The sequence below is a fragment of the Fopius arisanus genome, unplaced genomic scaffold (genome assembly GCF_000806365.1).
Source record: "Fopius arisanus strain USDA-PBARC FA_bdor unplaced genomic scaffold, ASM80636v1 scaffold00026, whole genome shotgun sequence".
NCBI lineage: Eukaryota > Metazoa > Arthropoda > Insecta > Hymenoptera > Braconidae > Fopius > Fopius arisanus.
The window spans coordinates 277,575-294,451 of record NW_011887765.1 but is presented as its reverse complement, the minus strand read 5'-3'; the positions used below and the strand labels follow the sequence as shown (position 1 = coordinate 294,451).

General features: G+C 39.1%; 3 protein-coding genes across 6 annotated transcripts; 1 reads left to right on the top strand and 2 right to left on the bottom strand.

The window, feature by feature from the left end:
* Positions 1–331: 331 nt before the first annotated feature.
* Kua (Plasmanylethanolamine desaturase Kua) lies at positions 332–7,352 on the bottom strand. 2 transcript variants are annotated; one of them, XM_011302105.1, is made up of 4 exons: positions 6,804–7,352; positions 6,334–6,720; positions 4,915–5,565; positions 332–4,716 (listed from the first exon to the last, which is right to left on the bottom strand). In XM_011302105.1, exons 3-4 carry the CDS (start codon positions 5,144–5,146, stop codon positions 4,025–4,027), a joined length of 924 nt encoding a protein of 307 aa, XP_011300407.1. In that variant the 5' UTR covers positions 5,147–5,565; positions 6,334–6,720; positions 6,804–7,352; the 3' UTR covers positions 332–4,024. The 2 variants fall into 2 exon arrangements, with proteins under 2 accessions (XP_011300407.1, XP_011300408.1); XM_011302106.1 differs by lacking the exons at positions 6,334–6,720; positions 6,804–7,352 and adding an exon at positions 5,986–6,324.
* A 2,019-nt stretch (positions 7,353–9,371) lies between these two features.
* LOC105264902 (mitochondrial ribosome-associated GTPase 2) lies at positions 9,372–12,832 on the top strand. 3 transcript variants are annotated; one of them, XM_011302102.1, is made up of 6 exons: positions 9,400–9,559; positions 9,640–9,906; positions 11,017–11,250; positions 11,419–11,877; positions 12,124–12,495; positions 12,596–12,832. In XM_011302102.1, the coding sequence occupies exons 3-6, from the start codon at positions 11,017–11,019 to the stop codon at positions 12,752–12,754; spliced, it is 1,224 nt and encodes a 407-aa protein (XP_011300404.1). In that variant the 5' UTR covers positions 9,400–9,559; positions 9,640–9,906; the 3' UTR covers positions 12,755–12,832. The 3 variants fall into 3 exon arrangements, with proteins under 3 accessions (XP_011300405.1, XP_011300404.1, XP_011300403.1); XM_011302101.1 differs by lacking the exon at positions 9,640–9,906 and having other exon boundaries at positions 9,403–9,559; XM_011302103.1 differs by lacking the exons at positions 11,017–11,250; positions 11,419–11,877; positions 12,124–12,495; positions 12,596–12,832 and adding an exon at positions 10,104–10,990 and having other exon boundaries at positions 9,372–9,559.
* Positions 12,747–16,294, bottom strand: AlaRS (alanine--tRNA ligase, cytoplasmic). Its single transcript, XM_011302104.1, has 4 exons — positions 16,140–16,294; positions 15,860–16,015; positions 14,116–15,678; positions 12,747–14,030 (listed from the first exon to the last, which is right to left on the bottom strand). The coding sequence occupies exons 2-4, from the start codon at positions 16,001–16,003 to the stop codon at positions 12,828–12,830; spliced, it is 2,910 nt and encodes a 969-aa protein (XP_011300406.1). The 5' UTR covers positions 16,004–16,015; positions 16,140–16,294; the 3' UTR covers positions 12,747–12,827.
* Between the last annotated feature and the right edge of the window lie 583 nt (positions 16,295–16,877).

Here is a 16,877-nt window from a genome sequence, read left to right as displayed (position 1 = left end):
ACTTCTCATCCAAACTCACTACCTAGAAATTTAAATAGATCACAAGATTAAACCCGACAACCAGTGGAAAATATTTTATTCTAAAAGAAAAGCTCCTACTCATTCCTAGTGGTGCAGAAGCGCACAATTACAATTGGCGATAACAATGGGGAAATCGTGTTGATAATATAAAAACAGGGGAAGGAGGGGCAGACAATACCTCCACACAGTTGATAAAATATCTGTTGTGTGCATAACAGAGCAAGAGAATTATGTTATGAGATAAAATTTTACCCTCGATGAGTCAGCATATAAAATTTAAAAGAATAAAGAGAAATGAATAATTGATTGATTGTAATAATTTATCTTTGGCTGATCCCTCCAAATAATTTATTTCCATTCTTACATTCGGTCGTCTGTGCACTTGTCTCTACATATCCTAATGACTCGTGACACATTACAATGATTTACTTCCACCGAGTAAACAAAACGAAAAACTAAGAGATAATGGCGGGTGGTTGGAAATACTCCAAAACAATTCGTTAAACGCATTAGAATATCTTTGTACAAATTATACATATAAAATTTGCATTATCACAAGACATTGTTTTACCACTACGTGACGAATTTCATTGGTAATATATCAATTGCACTAACACTTTACTTACATTCATTATTTATTTTAGTTGTCAAGGGAAAAAATGATTATTGGAAATCGATTTTTCCATTTATCGTCCATTACTCGTTTTTCCGCTTGTCAATTTATTATTTATTATCTACTGTTTTACAAAGGCGTTCGATGGTTAGAAACAGTTTTCGTTGTTAGTCGAATATCAGAGACGAATCCTCTGGTTATTTGTTCGTAAATTATTTCAATTTGTTCGTAAATTATTTCAATTTGTTCGTAAATTATTTCAATTTGTTGGTTTATTATTTCAACGGGCTTTTTTAGGTCTTTGTGTGCCTTCTTCCTCATCGGAATAAAGTTGACAGTAAAAAAGAATAAAGCGGTTAATTGTAGTCGACGTGACGATGATATATTCAATATTCAAGTTATCTTTATCCATCCGAAGAATTCTAAAAAGCGTATATCTTAAGTCTTGATAACAATTGTCATCGTACATAATGACAGATGATGAAAATTTGTTTTATTCTCTGTACATTAAAATTTCAGAATTGCATGAAGCAACAGCTCGATGAGTCATCGTGGCAAAAGCCAGAAATTCAGTTGGTTAATTGGTAAAAAAATAGTTCCACAGTTTTCAGAGATTATCGGTTGAACTCTTCGATTATAACCACACGTCGTGAAATTCTATAGAATAATCCATACGAACGACAGAATTTCAAGAGTACCCAATCGAATTGAGAAAGGGTCTCACCAATGTCACAGTATTTTTTATCGAAGACCCTGGATTATTCTATTCATTTCATTGAACATTGGCTTATCGTTATCATCTTCGCTTTTTTGTATAAATTTTACAACTCTCTCATGCCCATCATTATCTTCAGTACTTCGAGTGTTTCCTGACTAGATATTTAACACTAATCTTCAACGATCTCTTCAATATACTACATGTACAATTTTTTAAATATTAAAAATTACTTTCGAAAAAAAAATATCTCAATTATTTCTGTATACTCAATAACAACAGTAACGCCATCGATAACGATAATACTTAGTCAAAAGTTCTACCATGATTCGTCAGGAAATCACAGTAGTTCATTATTACTGACTTGCATAATGAGGAAAATTAGCACCTGACCCTCGCTGTTAAAAAATATCCACTGAAACCTCCGATAATTCTTGGGAAATCCAGTCAGGTGATAGCTCCACGGAATTCTCAAAGAACTCCTTTAAAATTCCTTGAATTAAAATTCAGGGAGTATTTCTTAACAACATTGAGAGTTTGTGTTAAATTTTTTAATAGAATCATCTCCAGGAAATTCATCATGAGATCCGGAAAATTCGCACATTCCACGAAAAAGTTCTGAAGAATGGATATATAAAGGTGTTATTTAAAGTAGAAATCTCTATAAAATATTATTTTATAGAAAATCCTTTAGAACTCTTCGAGAAATTCCGATTTTTATGGAACTCTACGCTGAAAAATCTCGAGGAAAACAGAAAACCCCTTGCAATCACATCATAATTTCTAAAAACCCTATAGAATTTTTTATCGTCCTAAATATCGTCTTTCATTTATCAAAATAGATTATCACACTAGGGACAAGTCCATAAAATCAATTACTAATAACTACGACGTGAATGAATTGCATCCTAAACTGATTGAGAAAAAACGTTGACCCAGCGAATTACGTAAATATTGATTTGAAGCAATTGAGGTATATATCCACAGGACGGCAAGTATTTCTTATTTAGATGTCATTGTCTATTAATTAATATTCCTCTCTTAAATGAATGATAAACTGTTGTATCAGGTAAGCGAGCAGTTGAGGCATTTTCGGGACGATTTAATTGCAAAGGCATTAATTGAAAAATCTCGAGCTTCCTCTAAAAAATTCCATTGGATTTTCTTATAAAAGATAAACAAATAGGAAAACTAATGCCCAAGAATCTTTACGATTCCAAAATGATAATTATAATTTGCGTAATCTCTTATAGAAAAAACCACTAAAAACAAACAGAATTTGCAATAGAATTCAAACAAGACTAATAAAATTCCCCTAGAGTTCCAACAGGAATTAATTAGAACTTCTTAGAGAATGCCCTCAATTTTTTATTCATAATTGATCCCTGAACCCAAAAATTGTACTGACGTTTACACTCAGATATTCCACTCGCAAATACCGACCGCAAAAGGCACAAGATTTTCCAATTATAATCTGTCACTATCACTCGCATTAACTAGACCGTCAATATAATTTATCACCTGCGGCAATGGTTAAGGCTTAAATATTTTTAAAGGTTCAGGGAATATTTCGGTATTTGATTTTCGCTGTGTCTCCGCTAATTGTCCATTAATTAATTTTTGGTAAATTATTATCATCGTTGTTATTATTAATAGCAATTGGTGGAGTCATCAAAATATTAATGAAGACTTGGGGAGAATCTCATCGGAATCTCTTTCATCGCTTTTCCGTCATTTTAGCGAGTGTCATTTATCCATTATTTAGAATATTTGTGACTGAAAAATAATTGTTCTGCATTTAGGCTTATTGTGCGACAATAGTGGCAACGAGGTATAGCGTTACATTTTGACGTATTCGTGTAGTCTTTTGTGCATCAAATCCTGTGATTTAACAGTAACTCATTATAGTATAATTAAAAGCGTTTAGTTCAGCAAATTCTTTTCAGTATAAAAAATCGCCAAGGCCTTTTGTTCGTTCAATTAATCCTGCGTCAATATAATAACTTGGTGTATGCCTTCCAATTCACCAACGAAGAGATAAATAATAAATTTCATTCAACCAATAAATACAAATACCTCAAAAACTAAACAAAAACAGCGAAATTTTAATAGAAACCTCCTTCGTAGGTGATTTTCTTGGTGTCCGGAGTTGTTCCCCTGGGAAAAAACATCCGGGACAAAATTCCTCGGGAAAAACTCCCAAAAAACCAAATTATTTATCTTATCCTTCATTTTGAGTCTTTGAAAACGTCTGTTTTTGTCTTACAGTGGCTGTTGTCATTTGTTTGTGTAGTCCGTACTTCATCACCGGGAGGAAATACGTATTTTATTTGCCCTAGGAGAGGGGCTCTCGTTAGGGTATTTTTTTTCGACTACTAATTCGATTGATCCGTTTGTTTTGTTTAGGGGGAAAACTCCTACAACGCACATTTTCGTTTACAGAAAAATTTCCTCTGAAAATTTCGCTATCCCCGATCAATTCAGAGATATTCCTTGAAATCTCGACTAGGGAACAAGTCGATTTTGTCTTCACTCTTCGAATCAATTACTGAATAAAAATTTTGTAATCTCAGTTGCAAATAGCGATTCCTTGAGCCCTAGAGAAGGAACCCGCCCACCGAATTGACATACTCGTAACAATTATTAATAAATAAATTATTGGAGTTGATTAAGTTTCAAGATCTTTTCTGGGCCCATTTGAAATCGTCCACTCGGGGTTTGTAGCCGGTCGTTAATTCGATAATCGTTTCTAGGACGTACCAAAAGCGCAGTTTCTCGAGGGGCCAGTTTAGCCAGCCCGTTGTTATGCAGAAATAGGTTTCATGGGGGGCAACATGATGGACACGATGATGACGTCGAGGGAGAATTATACGATGCTCTTGGAGCCAAACAACCCATCCTGGTAAACCGAAGTACGTGTGTGACCACTTGTGAATTTGATTAGTCAATGCAACGAATATCGCAAGTTGCCACCAGTAGCAGATCCACAAAAATCTCCTCTGGATATCGCTCTCTGGTAGAGTGAGAAAGTCCCACGTTAATTTGGATAACGCAGGTATCGTAACCATGAAGTTGTCACCATTAGTCTCGATGAAATCGTGTCTTGTTATACTAGTGGGATCGATGTGATGCTCACGAAAGGGCCTCAGAAAATTCTTACCGAGTATCGGGAGTTCGATGGAGCCCCACGTGTCGGCGGCCCAATGAACGAGTCCCGATATAAAATCAGCAGTCACAATGCCGCACAGTGCTGCTATCAATATTGAGCTCAAGCTCTCAATTCTCAGGCGAATTACGATGAAGAAGGAATTAACTGCCATTAGTGTAATGAAAATTCCAACGCAAATGCACTCCTGCGTTCTTTTTCCTATTAAAGCAAACAGTAAAATTACTGTAGATAAAATAACTTGACTTCACTAACTTTTTCAAAATATCGCGGTATCTGAGCGAGATAACGATTTTTTTGTAATAACCTTTTTCGTAGCTTTCAATTGGATTAACAAAAAAGGTTCTTACAATTATTTTGTAAAGAACGAAATTCAAGGTAATTCAGGGGAATCATTACCAGTGCTGTATAAATTAGCGAGTTCTTGTGCCCCTCTGTGATTAGGCCCCCACCTCGGGGTATTGCTGTCCTCCTTGGAGGGTCTCACAACGGAATTGGCATTAGGATCGTCCTCTAGCATAGAATTCTCGTAGATTTGTCGTTCAGTCTTGACGGGAGCTAGGATTTTAGTGGCCATGGTGCAGGCGGCGGTGGCCGCCAGCTCAATATGAGGAACTGTCGAGGTATCCATTGTCCAAGAATCCTACACCCTCAGGACATTGTATCCACTATTTTCACACATTCCAGTAAAAATATCCTCAAATGTCAACACCAAATGTCAGCACTGGAACAACTTGTCACAGGAGTGGAAGTCGTCACGAGCAAATCAGGTGCCAGTGGTTACGACCGATTTATCTGGTGCTGGGTCGATTCTTATTTCTCATAAACACTGTTTATACCGGTCAAATTTCCCGGTACCACATTGTGGCACCGTCAATCATCTGACACGCCTCACGTGTCTCGTGGAAATTTACAAACCGAATATTGTCACGACAGTCTCGTATTTGCTCTTCGTTTATCGCGTCTTAATTCCGACAGGATCAACATCTCATTGCAACAAACTCTCTTATCTCCATTTGCTTCAGTCTTGGGTTATCACCTCGGCAATTCCTGGAACGAGTAAACAACAGAGATTGAAAGTGCGTGCAAATCAAGAATAATTAATTTACTCAATCTTCAATTTATGTAAAATTAATTCTCATTTTATGATGATTCTTGTGAGTCGTAGAATTGACCTCTCCGACATATCAGAACAAACAATTAAATTGTGTACTGAATTCTCCAGATAAAAATCTAAAGATTGTTTAATTTTCAAGAATGGAAATTTTCCGAAATAAAATTCCGCTTAAAATTAATCCTCGATTTAGAATTTAGATTTCAAAAAATTCGAATGATTTCACTGAGTATCTCGAATATTATTGAATAATTCTAAAACTGAAACGTCGATGGATCTTTATCGATTGTTATCAGAGTTATCAGCCTCCGGGGATTCTGAATGACATCTAGACCCGTACAAATGTCAAACTCAACTTTTTGATCAATTGTCGAAAGAACGACTTCCAGGCGATGATTTCACCCAGCACTCACGCAAAATTTTTCACAAGCCCACACATACACCAGAGTCAGGTCGACGACGTCCTCGTGGACACGCAACGGTAATTACCCAACAACGTAGAGAAGTAAAAAATTGAACATGAAAATTGAGCAAAAAAGGTGAGTTCTTGATTAAAAAAAATTGCAACGATTTATCGAAACTTGGTGGCCTCGGCAGTGGCTTTTCATTAATTATAATTAATGCTGACGCTCTCGATGACTTAGAGTATTAGTCAGTATCTAATGTACAGTTCAGACACTAGTCTATTACTGAGTTACTCCCACCTTCATAAACTGCCGAGAGACAACTATTTTTTCCTCAGTGAATTACAGCTGCCACTTCTTCGATTACTGCCAATGGGACACAGATTTTTTTTTAATCCCCAGTTTAAATTTATTTTAACTTCTGGGGCTTGACCACGAGGTGGGTTAAACTCGTGTCTGCACACTGCCGCATACCAGGAGACAATACGAGACTATTCTCCTCTCAACCCCATGTCAGGCACTAGTCAGACTGGATCTTGTGCCAGACTAAAAACTCTGTCAGACGCCGTCTGATGACGACGCCCTCCGTCGCGACGCCTGCAGCGCCGTCTCATGGAACTATTGTTTTTTAAGTTGTTGCTGACATTTTTTCATTTTTCATCATTTTTTGGAAATTTCTGGGGGGTCCTGGATCAGGTTGATGTGAAACATTATTATATTGTTGTTTTTATATTTATATTGTTGTTTTGTTCAATGATAAAATGACTCACCGAATTTTATAGTCATTCGTCTCCTTTTATAAATTTTTGGTCAAGTCTTGCCATTTTTCTTTTGTCGTTATTTTTATTAATTCTTTATAAATTCGGTTTTTGAGGATTATTGATGATAGGATTTCTTGGAATGAAAATTCAACATGCCATTTGTACCCGTCAGTATTAAGTCGATAATAATTGATCTGCAACGCCGATTAGCCTCAACAGGTTCCCCAGACTGAATATAATTAACAGCGAGTATCATGCAATCCGACACTTGCCATAGATAAGCTTATTGTTAATGCCATGAATTGTTAAGGTCCATTGAACTTGTCGGCGCATCTACTTGTAACCGGTTTTTACCAGTGCGTATTTACAACTGAAGGACGACAGCCACTGACCGCAACAACCACGAAAAAGCCCACTCCTGAAACACTCAGAATTTAATGATGTCATCATAATTAATGAGGAAGGATCAATTTCTCCTAGCATTGTCGCACATCGATCCGGTGAATTATTAATTCGGGAAATGTCCCACCAGGAAATTTTCGGAGTGCGATGCATCAATTTTACCCTATACTAAAATCTACGACGATTTTCCTGCAGCCAATAAATCTTCTTGGTAAAATAATTATTTATCGAATATTGATGATGAAAATTTGTTGAATCTGAAGTGAATTATTCCATAGTTTCTAAATATTATATATTATAAATTGAATTTTAATTGTTTAGAGATACTTAAATAGAATAGGATCATTATTTCTTAATAATCTTCAGACCCAGCTTTTTAAAAATAATTTTTACGACTCTTTCATCCTGAGAAATTTCTTTCCAGAGACTAAATACCGACCAGAGAGATAACACATAATCTATTTTAAGCGACTGCATCATATTTTGCCTGACTAATCATTGTTCCTCATTTTTCAACAATTTTCCTGCATCGCGTGATAATTCTCTCGCTCTGCGTCTAAATTTCTCATGGACACCGTTAATTCTATTGACGATCCCACCTCCATAATTATCTTTGTTGCTCCTCAGCAATATAACTTCAAGCAAAATATCGATTACGTAACTGCTTTTTCCGGGATCGATTACCTTTCTGTTTTTACGTGTATCGATCACAAACTAGAGTCAAAGGACACGTAGCCACTACCTCGGGGTCAAACTTACTTGCAGATAAGTGCAAATACCACTTTAAAAAAATTTGCACGCCTCCAACAAAAAATTACAGGAAATATTCCTGATATTCCATTCTTTAAAAAAGTATTTTGCATATTAAAATAAAATGTTAATCATGATCTCAACGCCAAGCTCTCATTTATTTATGTTTTTCATTTTTGAAAATTATACAGTAACAGATGAATTGTTTCCTTCAATTCAATGAATTCTCTTCATTGCCGAACGGTTTTTTCCGAATATGCAAAAAGCTATGATTTCGAAAATTACGCGCAAGTAATGAACATCATAAAACCGTTGTGTCACTCAAAATCGCATTTGCAATCGGTTCTATAACAGCCGACGTAAACATTCGTTTTACGTTTCCGAACGTAAGTTTAACGTGATTTATGGTAATTTCTGTGATATTTTTCTTCGGTAATTTATCTGTTTAAACCACGTGCACCGACGATTCCAGCGATCGACTTTTCTGGCGTCCAGTATTTATAACTTAGAAATAAAGTTACTCTCACACGAGTTGAAATAACTTTCATTCACTTGGATGCTCCATGCGACGGGCTACAATCAGGGGATTTAATTAAATGGGGCTCGGTGATGGCTGGAAACGACCTAGATATCGATCCGTATGACCTTATGGAATTCGAGGAATTGAATTTCCTGATATGGGATTTATATTTGACGAGATACCTTTCGATACTCATCAACGATAATTCGATTTCAATTGGAGTCTCGATTTTTAACCAATTGTTATTAATGAGAGCGGCTTATAAAAAATATTAAAAAAATTATATAATTACCAATAGGTAGAACATAAATCGGTGAATATGTAATACATACATCAATACATAATAAATGAGTTTTTATTTCCCCTTATTCCTCGCTGTGAGGAAAAAGTGAATTCATTACGTTTGAGATTCTGGTTGTTATTTTTAAATGTTTTATAATTCCTGGGGAATTAGGGGAATTAGTGGCGATCAGAGAGTGTCGTATAATTTTCGAGGAATTTGTTCCAATGGAATTGTCGTTTTGATGAAGTCTTACAGACATCCTTTGACGTTAACCAGCAATTTCCTCTGATAAAACGTAAATGCTCGTTATCTTGAACATGAGACGATGACATTTTCTACTGGAGTTAAAAATGTTGAGGTAGTTCCTCGTATGAAAAAATACTCCAGTATTTATATCAACGATTTAAACAATTAAAACGACAATTAAAAAATTCAATCGTAGATTCTTCCCTGATTCTATCTGATCATTAATAGATGAACACATTCGATTTTTTTACATAAATATTCTGAGGAGATAATGCTCAATAAATATTTTATAGTTTATAGTTAATTTTATGAGAATAAATTAGGAAATTCCATACAAATTTTTATGCAAATATCAAGATCTTCATAGTTTTTCAGAAAATTACTTGCGAGCAATTAGTAAAGAGTTGAGTTTTTCCCTGAATTTTTTATACATGTGGCACGTGGTGAACCCCCACCCCGAATTTTCTGTTGGACGTCCTGGTGTTGATCAGTGGTTTTTAATTATTCACGTCTTCTTTAGGATGGATATAATAGGACATTAACGTCGGGTCACGAGCACTCCAGGTTTGTTATCTAATTATTCATCCAATTGTTATCGATCCATTGTTAAAGAGGTCGTAGAACTCCGGTTTGTTTACTCGTAGAAACATCTCTTTTGGGGTAGAAGTCCTCCGAAATTTTCTAGTTTAGAGTGAAGTTGAAGGATCTTCTAGAGGATTTGACATCCAGGGACATGCGTTTGTCGGTTTTTAACGAGAATGATGAAGTACTACTCCTGGGGGAGGGTAATTTCTCGTTCACCAAGAGTTTACGTAAATATAACCTGAAAATTCGAATCACGTCTACTTGTTATGAAACTTCAGCAATAAATGAAGAGGCACAGAGGAATATTGAGTATCTAAGAACTCAGGGTTTGTATCGATCAATATTAAATTAAAACATTATTACCGGAAATTAAGAGATTCAATTATTTATCATTCGTTGGTCTTTTATTCGACTATTAAAATACAGACGTACCTTTCCACTATTTCGCTATTTTGCTCGCTAAAACCTTGATTAATAATTAATAGTTCCCTTGATAAATAATTAATAATTCCCTTGCTTTTAGGAGTATCAGTTCTACTTGGAGTAGACGCGACGAAATTATCGGAGTACCCATTACTGAAATCCCATAAATTCGATAAAATAATCTTCAATTTTCCCCATTGCTGTAGTAAAATGCGACTAGATAAAAATCGACGATTGTTGAGAGATTTTTTCGTGTCGTCTGGTGAATCCTTGAAGTCCGATGGCCAAATTCTGGTGACTCTGTGTAATGGCCAGGGTGGGACCTTGAGGGACGTCCCGAAAAGACGGTGGGACGACTCCTGGAAGATCAGAGAAATGGCAGCTCATGGAAATTTCGTTCTGACATCAGTCGAGAGTTTCTGTGAGGATTTATTCGAGGATTACAAAGTCACCGGGTATCGGGGGCTAGATAAGAAATTTCATATGAACGAAGCACTCACACATTTCTTCGTCAAAGTATCTCCACCCGTTTCTTCTGATTTCGTTCCCCATTCAATTTTGGCGGAGCAGCTGATATTTAAACAATCTGAGAATTCAGAAAATATAAAATGGAATACAGTAATCGGCACTCATAAATTAAAGACTGACGAATTATCTCCTCCATTTTTTGCGTTCGATCTAACATTTGCAATTCCCAAAATATTTAATGAAATCCGGTTGTACGTGGTTTTATACAACTACGCCGGGGTAATCATAAAAAATGTAGAGTTTGTCAGAGTCTACGAGTTTCCAGAATCGAATAGAATAACTAGAACTTATAGATTAATTTATCATTCTGACGAGTTGCCACTGTACAGGGAAAGAGTCATAGAAATCCACAAGAGTGTTATTTCAAATCTGTTGGAGGAAAAGCTCGATGTAATCGTCTGTAGATAATTGAATAAATTTTTGTTACGAAGATATAAGCTGATGTTATTAAAAAATATTTGGACACTCCCTTCTTTGTGTTTCAGATGCAGACACTCCAGAAGTTGACGTGCCTCACATTGAGACACTCGATACGAAAGCAGAAGACAATAGAGTTATGCAAAACCTTAACGGGTGTTGAACTGAATTTAATAAGACATCCTCGTAGGACATTCCATTGTGCCAGTTGTTTTTGCAATGACGAAGTGGCACGTCCGCTTCGTAGCCGAAAGCCCAAGTCCACCAGGGATACACTCCAATATTTTGTAGATGTTAAACAGGTGACGCACATCCTAATCCACATCAAATAAATCTGCTCGTCTAAAAAATGCTCATTAACGTTTTTTCCAAAAAACAGAAAAATTATTACACGCTCAGATTTTGTGAGTCATCAAATGATTATAAATCATGACAGGAAATAACTAATTACAACATCATCATCTTCACAGGTGAGAGTATCAGGGGGACAGGGTGGAGATGGTGCGATAAGTTTTCTTCACGCGTGGTCGAACGAGAACGGCGGCCCCGATGGAGGAGATGGGGGTCACGGAGGTCACGTTATCTTCCAGGTATCGAGGGATGTAACTAGTTTGAACCACTTGAAAACCGTAACCGAGGCGGAGCCGGGGGAGAAGGGATACAACAAAGATTGTCATGGAAAAAATGCTCAACATACAGTGATCAAAGTGCCTGTTGGCACAATTGTCAGGAGCACCAGTGGAAATATCCTGGCGGATCTTGAGGATGAGGGGATGATGTTTATTGCAGCTCGAGGGGGAGCTGGAGGCCATGGAAACGCCTTCTTCACATCTGATGTCCAACAAGCACCGAAAATTGCAGAGTTTGGGGCTAAAGGGGAGGAGAAGCAATATGTACTGGAAGTTAGATCGATGGCACATGTTGGATTGGTAATGAATCACCATTACTCCATGCAAAAAACATTAACAAAAAATGAATGAATGAAAAAATGGAATAATTATATAATTTTGATATTTAATTAATAGTATTAACTGCATTAGAACAGAAATTGAATGATAATTTATCATACTCATGTTCTCCCGATACTTTTTCGAAAATGATAATTTATTATTAAAAATGAGAACCGTTGCGTAAAAGAATTTTGGATTAATGAAAGAAAATTCAAAAATTTACAGATTGGACTCCCAAATGCTGGGAAAAGTACTCTCTTACGTGCGATAACCCGAGCACGCCCAAAAGTTGCATCTTACGCCTTTACAACTCTGAAGCCTCACATAGGAATGGTGCAGTACGATGATTACGAGCAGATCGCTGTTGCAGACTTACCTGGACTCATCGAGGACTCCCACAAGAACAAAGGTCTGGGAATAATGTTCTTGAAGCATGCAGAAAGGTGTGCTGCACTGCTGTTTATACTCGATATCAGTCTCGAGGAGCCCTGGGAACAACTGGCGACTCTCAAAAACGAAATCAATCAGTTCAGTACAAAACTCAACGAACGACCTAAACTAGTCATCGCTAATAAGATTGATATACCTGGGGCTCAGGTAAAAATCAATAACTGATTGATAAAAAAACAAATCCAATTAAAGATTTTCAATCGAATTTCCCCAAAGAATAATTCTAACATCATTATTAAAATTTCAGGACAACCTAGAAAAACTCCTCCAGAAAGTCGATATCCCAGTGATTCCAATATCCGCTAAAATGGGCACGAACATGGGCGTCCTGCTCCGAGAGATGAGGATCCTCTACGACGAGGAGTTGAAAAACCGCGAGATAAAATCAGAAGCAGATGTTGAATAAGTGAAAATCTATTTCTCACCCAAAAAATATGAAACGTACAAAATCGAATAAACAGCATTGAATCCCAGGCGACCTAAACCCCAAGCTTTAAATTAGCAAAATTCCTAGCAACTTTGATAGCCTCTTCGAGAACAGCGACATTGCTTCCAGAGGCCTGAGCAGACTCAGCTTTTCCTCCACCTTTTCCCCCCATCATTGGAGAAATCGCCTGGATCCATTCATTAGCCGTGAGGCCTTTCTGAATAGCTCCCTTGGAGACCGAACTGAGGGCGAAAATCTTTTTAGCCTCTTCATCGATACTGAGGACCATAGCACTGGTCTCTGGAGACAACGCCTTGATTTTCTTGAGTGCTCCATCAAGGGCTTTTGTATTGCTGAAGGCTTCGAGCTGCTCAACGAGCACAGGAACCCCGACATTATTCTGAATTATCTCCGCAGCTTTATCCACGACGAGGCCAGCCACTCTGGCCTTGGCAGCACGATCCTCGTCATCCAGAGTCTTCTTCATTCCCTTGAGCATCAGCCTCATCTCGTCCTTCTTCCAGGCGGGTATCACAGCATGAGAAACGTCCTCACTGAGCTCCACGATCTCCCTGACGATCTCCTTGGAGTTCGTCGGGCCCCTACTAATCCTCCCTTGAATTTCATTCAACCTGTTCTGCAGGAGTTCAGCCTTCTTCAGGGCCTTGGAGGCCTCAGGGCCAGTCAGCGCCACAATCCTCCTGATTCCCTTCGCAATAGCATCCTCACTGGCAATCACAAAGTCCCCAATGTGGCCAGTGTAAAGCAGATGAGTCCCTCCACAGAATTCTACACTCGTGGTGGTGCCAGCAGGCCCCAGGGGATCCTTTTCCAAATCCTCCACTGGCACTCCCATACTCACAACCCTCACAGGGTCAGGGTACGTCTCTTCGAACATCGCACGAAGTCCATTAACAGTCTTGGCAACAGCCAATTTACTCTCCTTGGCGTAAATTTTCCGGTTATCTTTCACCATCTCGTTGGTGTAGGTTTCGGTATCGTGTACCTGATTCGTCGATAAAGCTCCCTTATTCGTGAAATCAAATCGCAGTCTGTCGGGAGCCACCAGAGAACCCTTCTGGTCTGCTTCTGTCCCCAGGACTCTCCTGAGGGCGTAATTGAGGGCGTGGGTCGCCGAGTGATTGCTCATCACCAGGCGTCTTCGAGGAGTATCGATGTTCAGTTGGAGTTTATCCCCCTTTCTCAGGATGCCAGAACCAACCGTTCCTATATGAAGGACGTAACCACCTCGCACCTGGATCAGGAATTTCAGAATCAGGAAAAAACATGGAGATAAATTTCATATAATTTTCAGATTGAAAAAAATAAAAATGAATAACCTGAACGTTAGTGACTTTCACTTCGGTGGAGTCCTCCAGGTCGTTTCCCTCGAGTTTCACGAGGAATCCCTCGTCGTAGATCTGACCCCCTTGTTCAGCATAGAATGACGTTCTATCGAGAAGAACGCCTACCTCCTCGCCAGGATGAGCCTCATCCACAAATTTCTTCAACCGCCTGAGAGCTATAACTGTTCCAACACAGGGGGCGAAGGTGTAAGGGGATGACATATCAGCAGTTGCTTCATAGTCATACTTGGCTGAGTCATCTGTAGGTAAAACTCCAGAGTTCTGGAGTTCCGTGATTGCATGGACGTCGAGATTTATTTGATCGTCAACTCCACCTGCCTTCCCCTGGGAAGCGATCTGGGCAAGACGCTTCGACTCCTCATAGGCTGTCATGTCCACCTGCAGGCCCTTCTCCTCGGCCATCAGCTGGGTCAGATCCACGGGGAAGCCATAAGTATCGTACAGCCTCCAAGCGACCTCACCTGGCACCACTTTATCCGGGAGTTTGGCTATTGTCTTATCCAGAAGGTTTCTACCTCGAGACAGCGTCTTCAGAAATTGAGTCTCCTCTTCGTTTATAACATCGATGATAGATTGCGGGTCCTTCTGTAGCTCGGGGAACACGTCGCCCAAGAGCTCCACTACCACGTGCACCAGGGTCCCAAAGAAGCCAGGTTTCGCCGATAGCTTCTCCGTGGCGTAACGCACTGCTCGTCGCAGGATCCTTCGCAGAACATAACCACGACCTGTGTTATCTGGCATTCCACCATCAGCAAGAGCTATGGTGATGGTCCTGGCGTGATCAGCGAGTACTCTGTAGGCCATGTCGATGCCATCGACATCCTCAACCCCGACCTTGCCAGAGTAAGGTCGTGCCCCGGTGCCTTTCTGGATGGCCTCGAAGAGAGGCACGAAGAGATCAGTGTCGTAATTCGCTCTCTTGCCCTGAATAACTGATACAAGTCGTTCGAGGCCAAGACCACAGTCGATGTGCTTCTTGGGGAGGCTCCGGAGGCTGGCATCGGCCTCTCGATTGAACTGAATGAACACCAGGTTCCAAATTTCAAGGACGTCAGGGTCGTCCATGTTAACGAGATGGGCAGCCTCTCGTCCTCCAATTCGATCGTAGTGGAGCTCACTGCAGGGACCACAGGGTCCTGTCTCCCCCATCTCCCAGAAGTTGTCCTTCATACTCCCTGGGAGAACGTGGGACTCCGGGAGGCCCAGGGATAACCACAGCTCCTTGCATTCATTATCTGGAGCTAGCCCTGACTTCTCGTCTCCACCGAAGTACGTCACGTAAAGGCGATCACCTGGGAGACTGAGAACCTGCGTCAGGAACTCCCACGCCCACGTGCATATCTCTTTCTTGAAGTAATCACCGAACGACCAATTTCCCATCATCTCGAAGAACGTATGGTGGTATACGTCTTTACCCACGTCGTCCAGGTCGTTGTGCTTGCCTCCAGCTCGAATGCATTTCTGCGAGTTCACTACACGAATCCAACGTGACATATCGCTGTTCGGGTCCACTGTGCCCAGGAATATTGGCTTGAACTGATTTTTTTTAGAGAATTTTGCTATTAGAAATGAATTTCAACAATCATTGTCAACAAGATCTGTTATTTAAAATGGCTAAATACGAACTGGGAGATCAAGTGGCAAAGGAAAACGAAAATCGTCCTTTTTCTTTTCCACCGTCATCCACCACAAACGCACATAAATGAATTTAAATCACCTGGTTCATGCCAGCGTTAGCAAACAGCAGTGTCGGATCATCGTGAGGAATGGTTGAGCTCGAGTGGACGTACTCATGTCCCTTGCTCTTGAAGAAGTCGATGTAAGACTGTCGAATTTCCTTGGCTGTCATTGACGAACTCATCCTGAAGTATTTCTAAAATTCATGAGCAATAGTTCAGTAGTAGATTTCAACGGCCATATGGAATGCAAGCAACCTCAACTCCAGTTGCATCAGTGGATCAATAAGATCAATAAATTCTCAAGAAAATTGCACTCACATCTGTGATTCCTGACAATATTAACACACTCGAGCTCGATGACTTCCAATTCGATCTTAAAAAATTTAACGAATATCGAAGTCCCGTCAAATCCAACCAAGTCCCGGTGGATAAAACCTCTGGATAGAGCTCCTCAAAGAGGATTGACTAAAGTGGAGGGTCAGTTCTGGGGGTTTGAGTCACCCCAGCGGCATCGTAGTACTGCACCCCAAGAGAGGGAGGGCGCCACACGCAATGATGGGGTGTCCATCAAGTCGACGGGGTGAATTTTATTTTCTGCGGCATGAATGCTTTTTCTTTTTAAATAATTCCTATTTTTTTTTTTTTTGTAAATGGCTAATTAATGGAAATATCGTTTAAAAACTGAATATTTGAAAATCCAGAAGATATCCAGTGAAATTGAAAAATTAGCAATTTTTTAAAACGATACTTTTGCAATATATATACTCCTAATGAAAATTTCTTATTGTTATAGTACGTTATCCTAGCGGTAACGTGCTCGACTAGCACGCCGACGACCCGGGTTCGATCCCGCCGTCATTCATTTTTTTTTTTTAAATAATTCCAATTTTTTCTTTGGGTAGGTATTCACTGCAATTGAAAAATTCGAAATTTTTGAAAAAGTATCAGGGTAACATGAACATCGAGGAGCTATTCACTGAAATTTTCACTGAAAGTGAAAAATTCGAAATTTCTGAAAAAGTATCAGGGGAACATGACAATCGAGGAGCTATTCAC

What these genes read in the sequence shown, in the direction of transcription:
- AlaRS (XM_011302104.1), bottom strand. Translation starts at nt 16,003, where the DNA reads ATGAGTTCGTCAATGACAGCCAAGGAAATTCGACAGTCTTACATCGAC. An exon ending in CTAACGCTGGCATGAACCAG is followed by an intron (nt 15,679 to 15,859) that starts GTGATTTAAATT and finishes AAAAAAAATCAG; the next exon opens with TTCAAGCCAATATTCCTGGG. An exon ending in TGAAAGTCACTAACGTTCAG is followed by an intron (nt 14,031 to 14,115) that starts GTTATTCATTTT and finishes TTCCTGATCCAG; the next exon opens with GTGCGAGGTGGTTACGTCCT.
- Kua (XM_011302105.1), bottom strand. Translation starts at nt 5,146, where the DNA reads ATGGATACCTCGACAGTTCCTCATATTGAGCTGGCGGCCACCGCCGCC. An exon ending in CGCTAATTTATACAGCACTG is followed by an intron (nt 4,717 to 4,914) that starts GTAATGATTCCC and finishes TTGCTTTAATAG; the next exon opens with GAAAAAGAACGCAGGAGTGC.
- LOC105264902 (XM_011302102.1), top strand. Translation starts at nt 11,017, where the DNA reads ATGCAGACACTCCAGAAGTTGACGTGCCTCACATTGAGACACTCGATA. An exon ending in ATTTTGTAGATGTTAAACAG is followed by an intron (nt 11,251 to 11,418) that starts GTGACGCACATC and finishes TCATCTTCACAG; the next exon opens with GTGAGAGTATCAGGGGGACA. An exon ending in TTGATATACCTGGGGCTCAG is followed by an intron (nt 12,496 to 12,595) that starts GTAAAAATCAAT and finishes TTAAAATTTCAG; the next exon opens with GACAACCTAGAAAAACTCCT.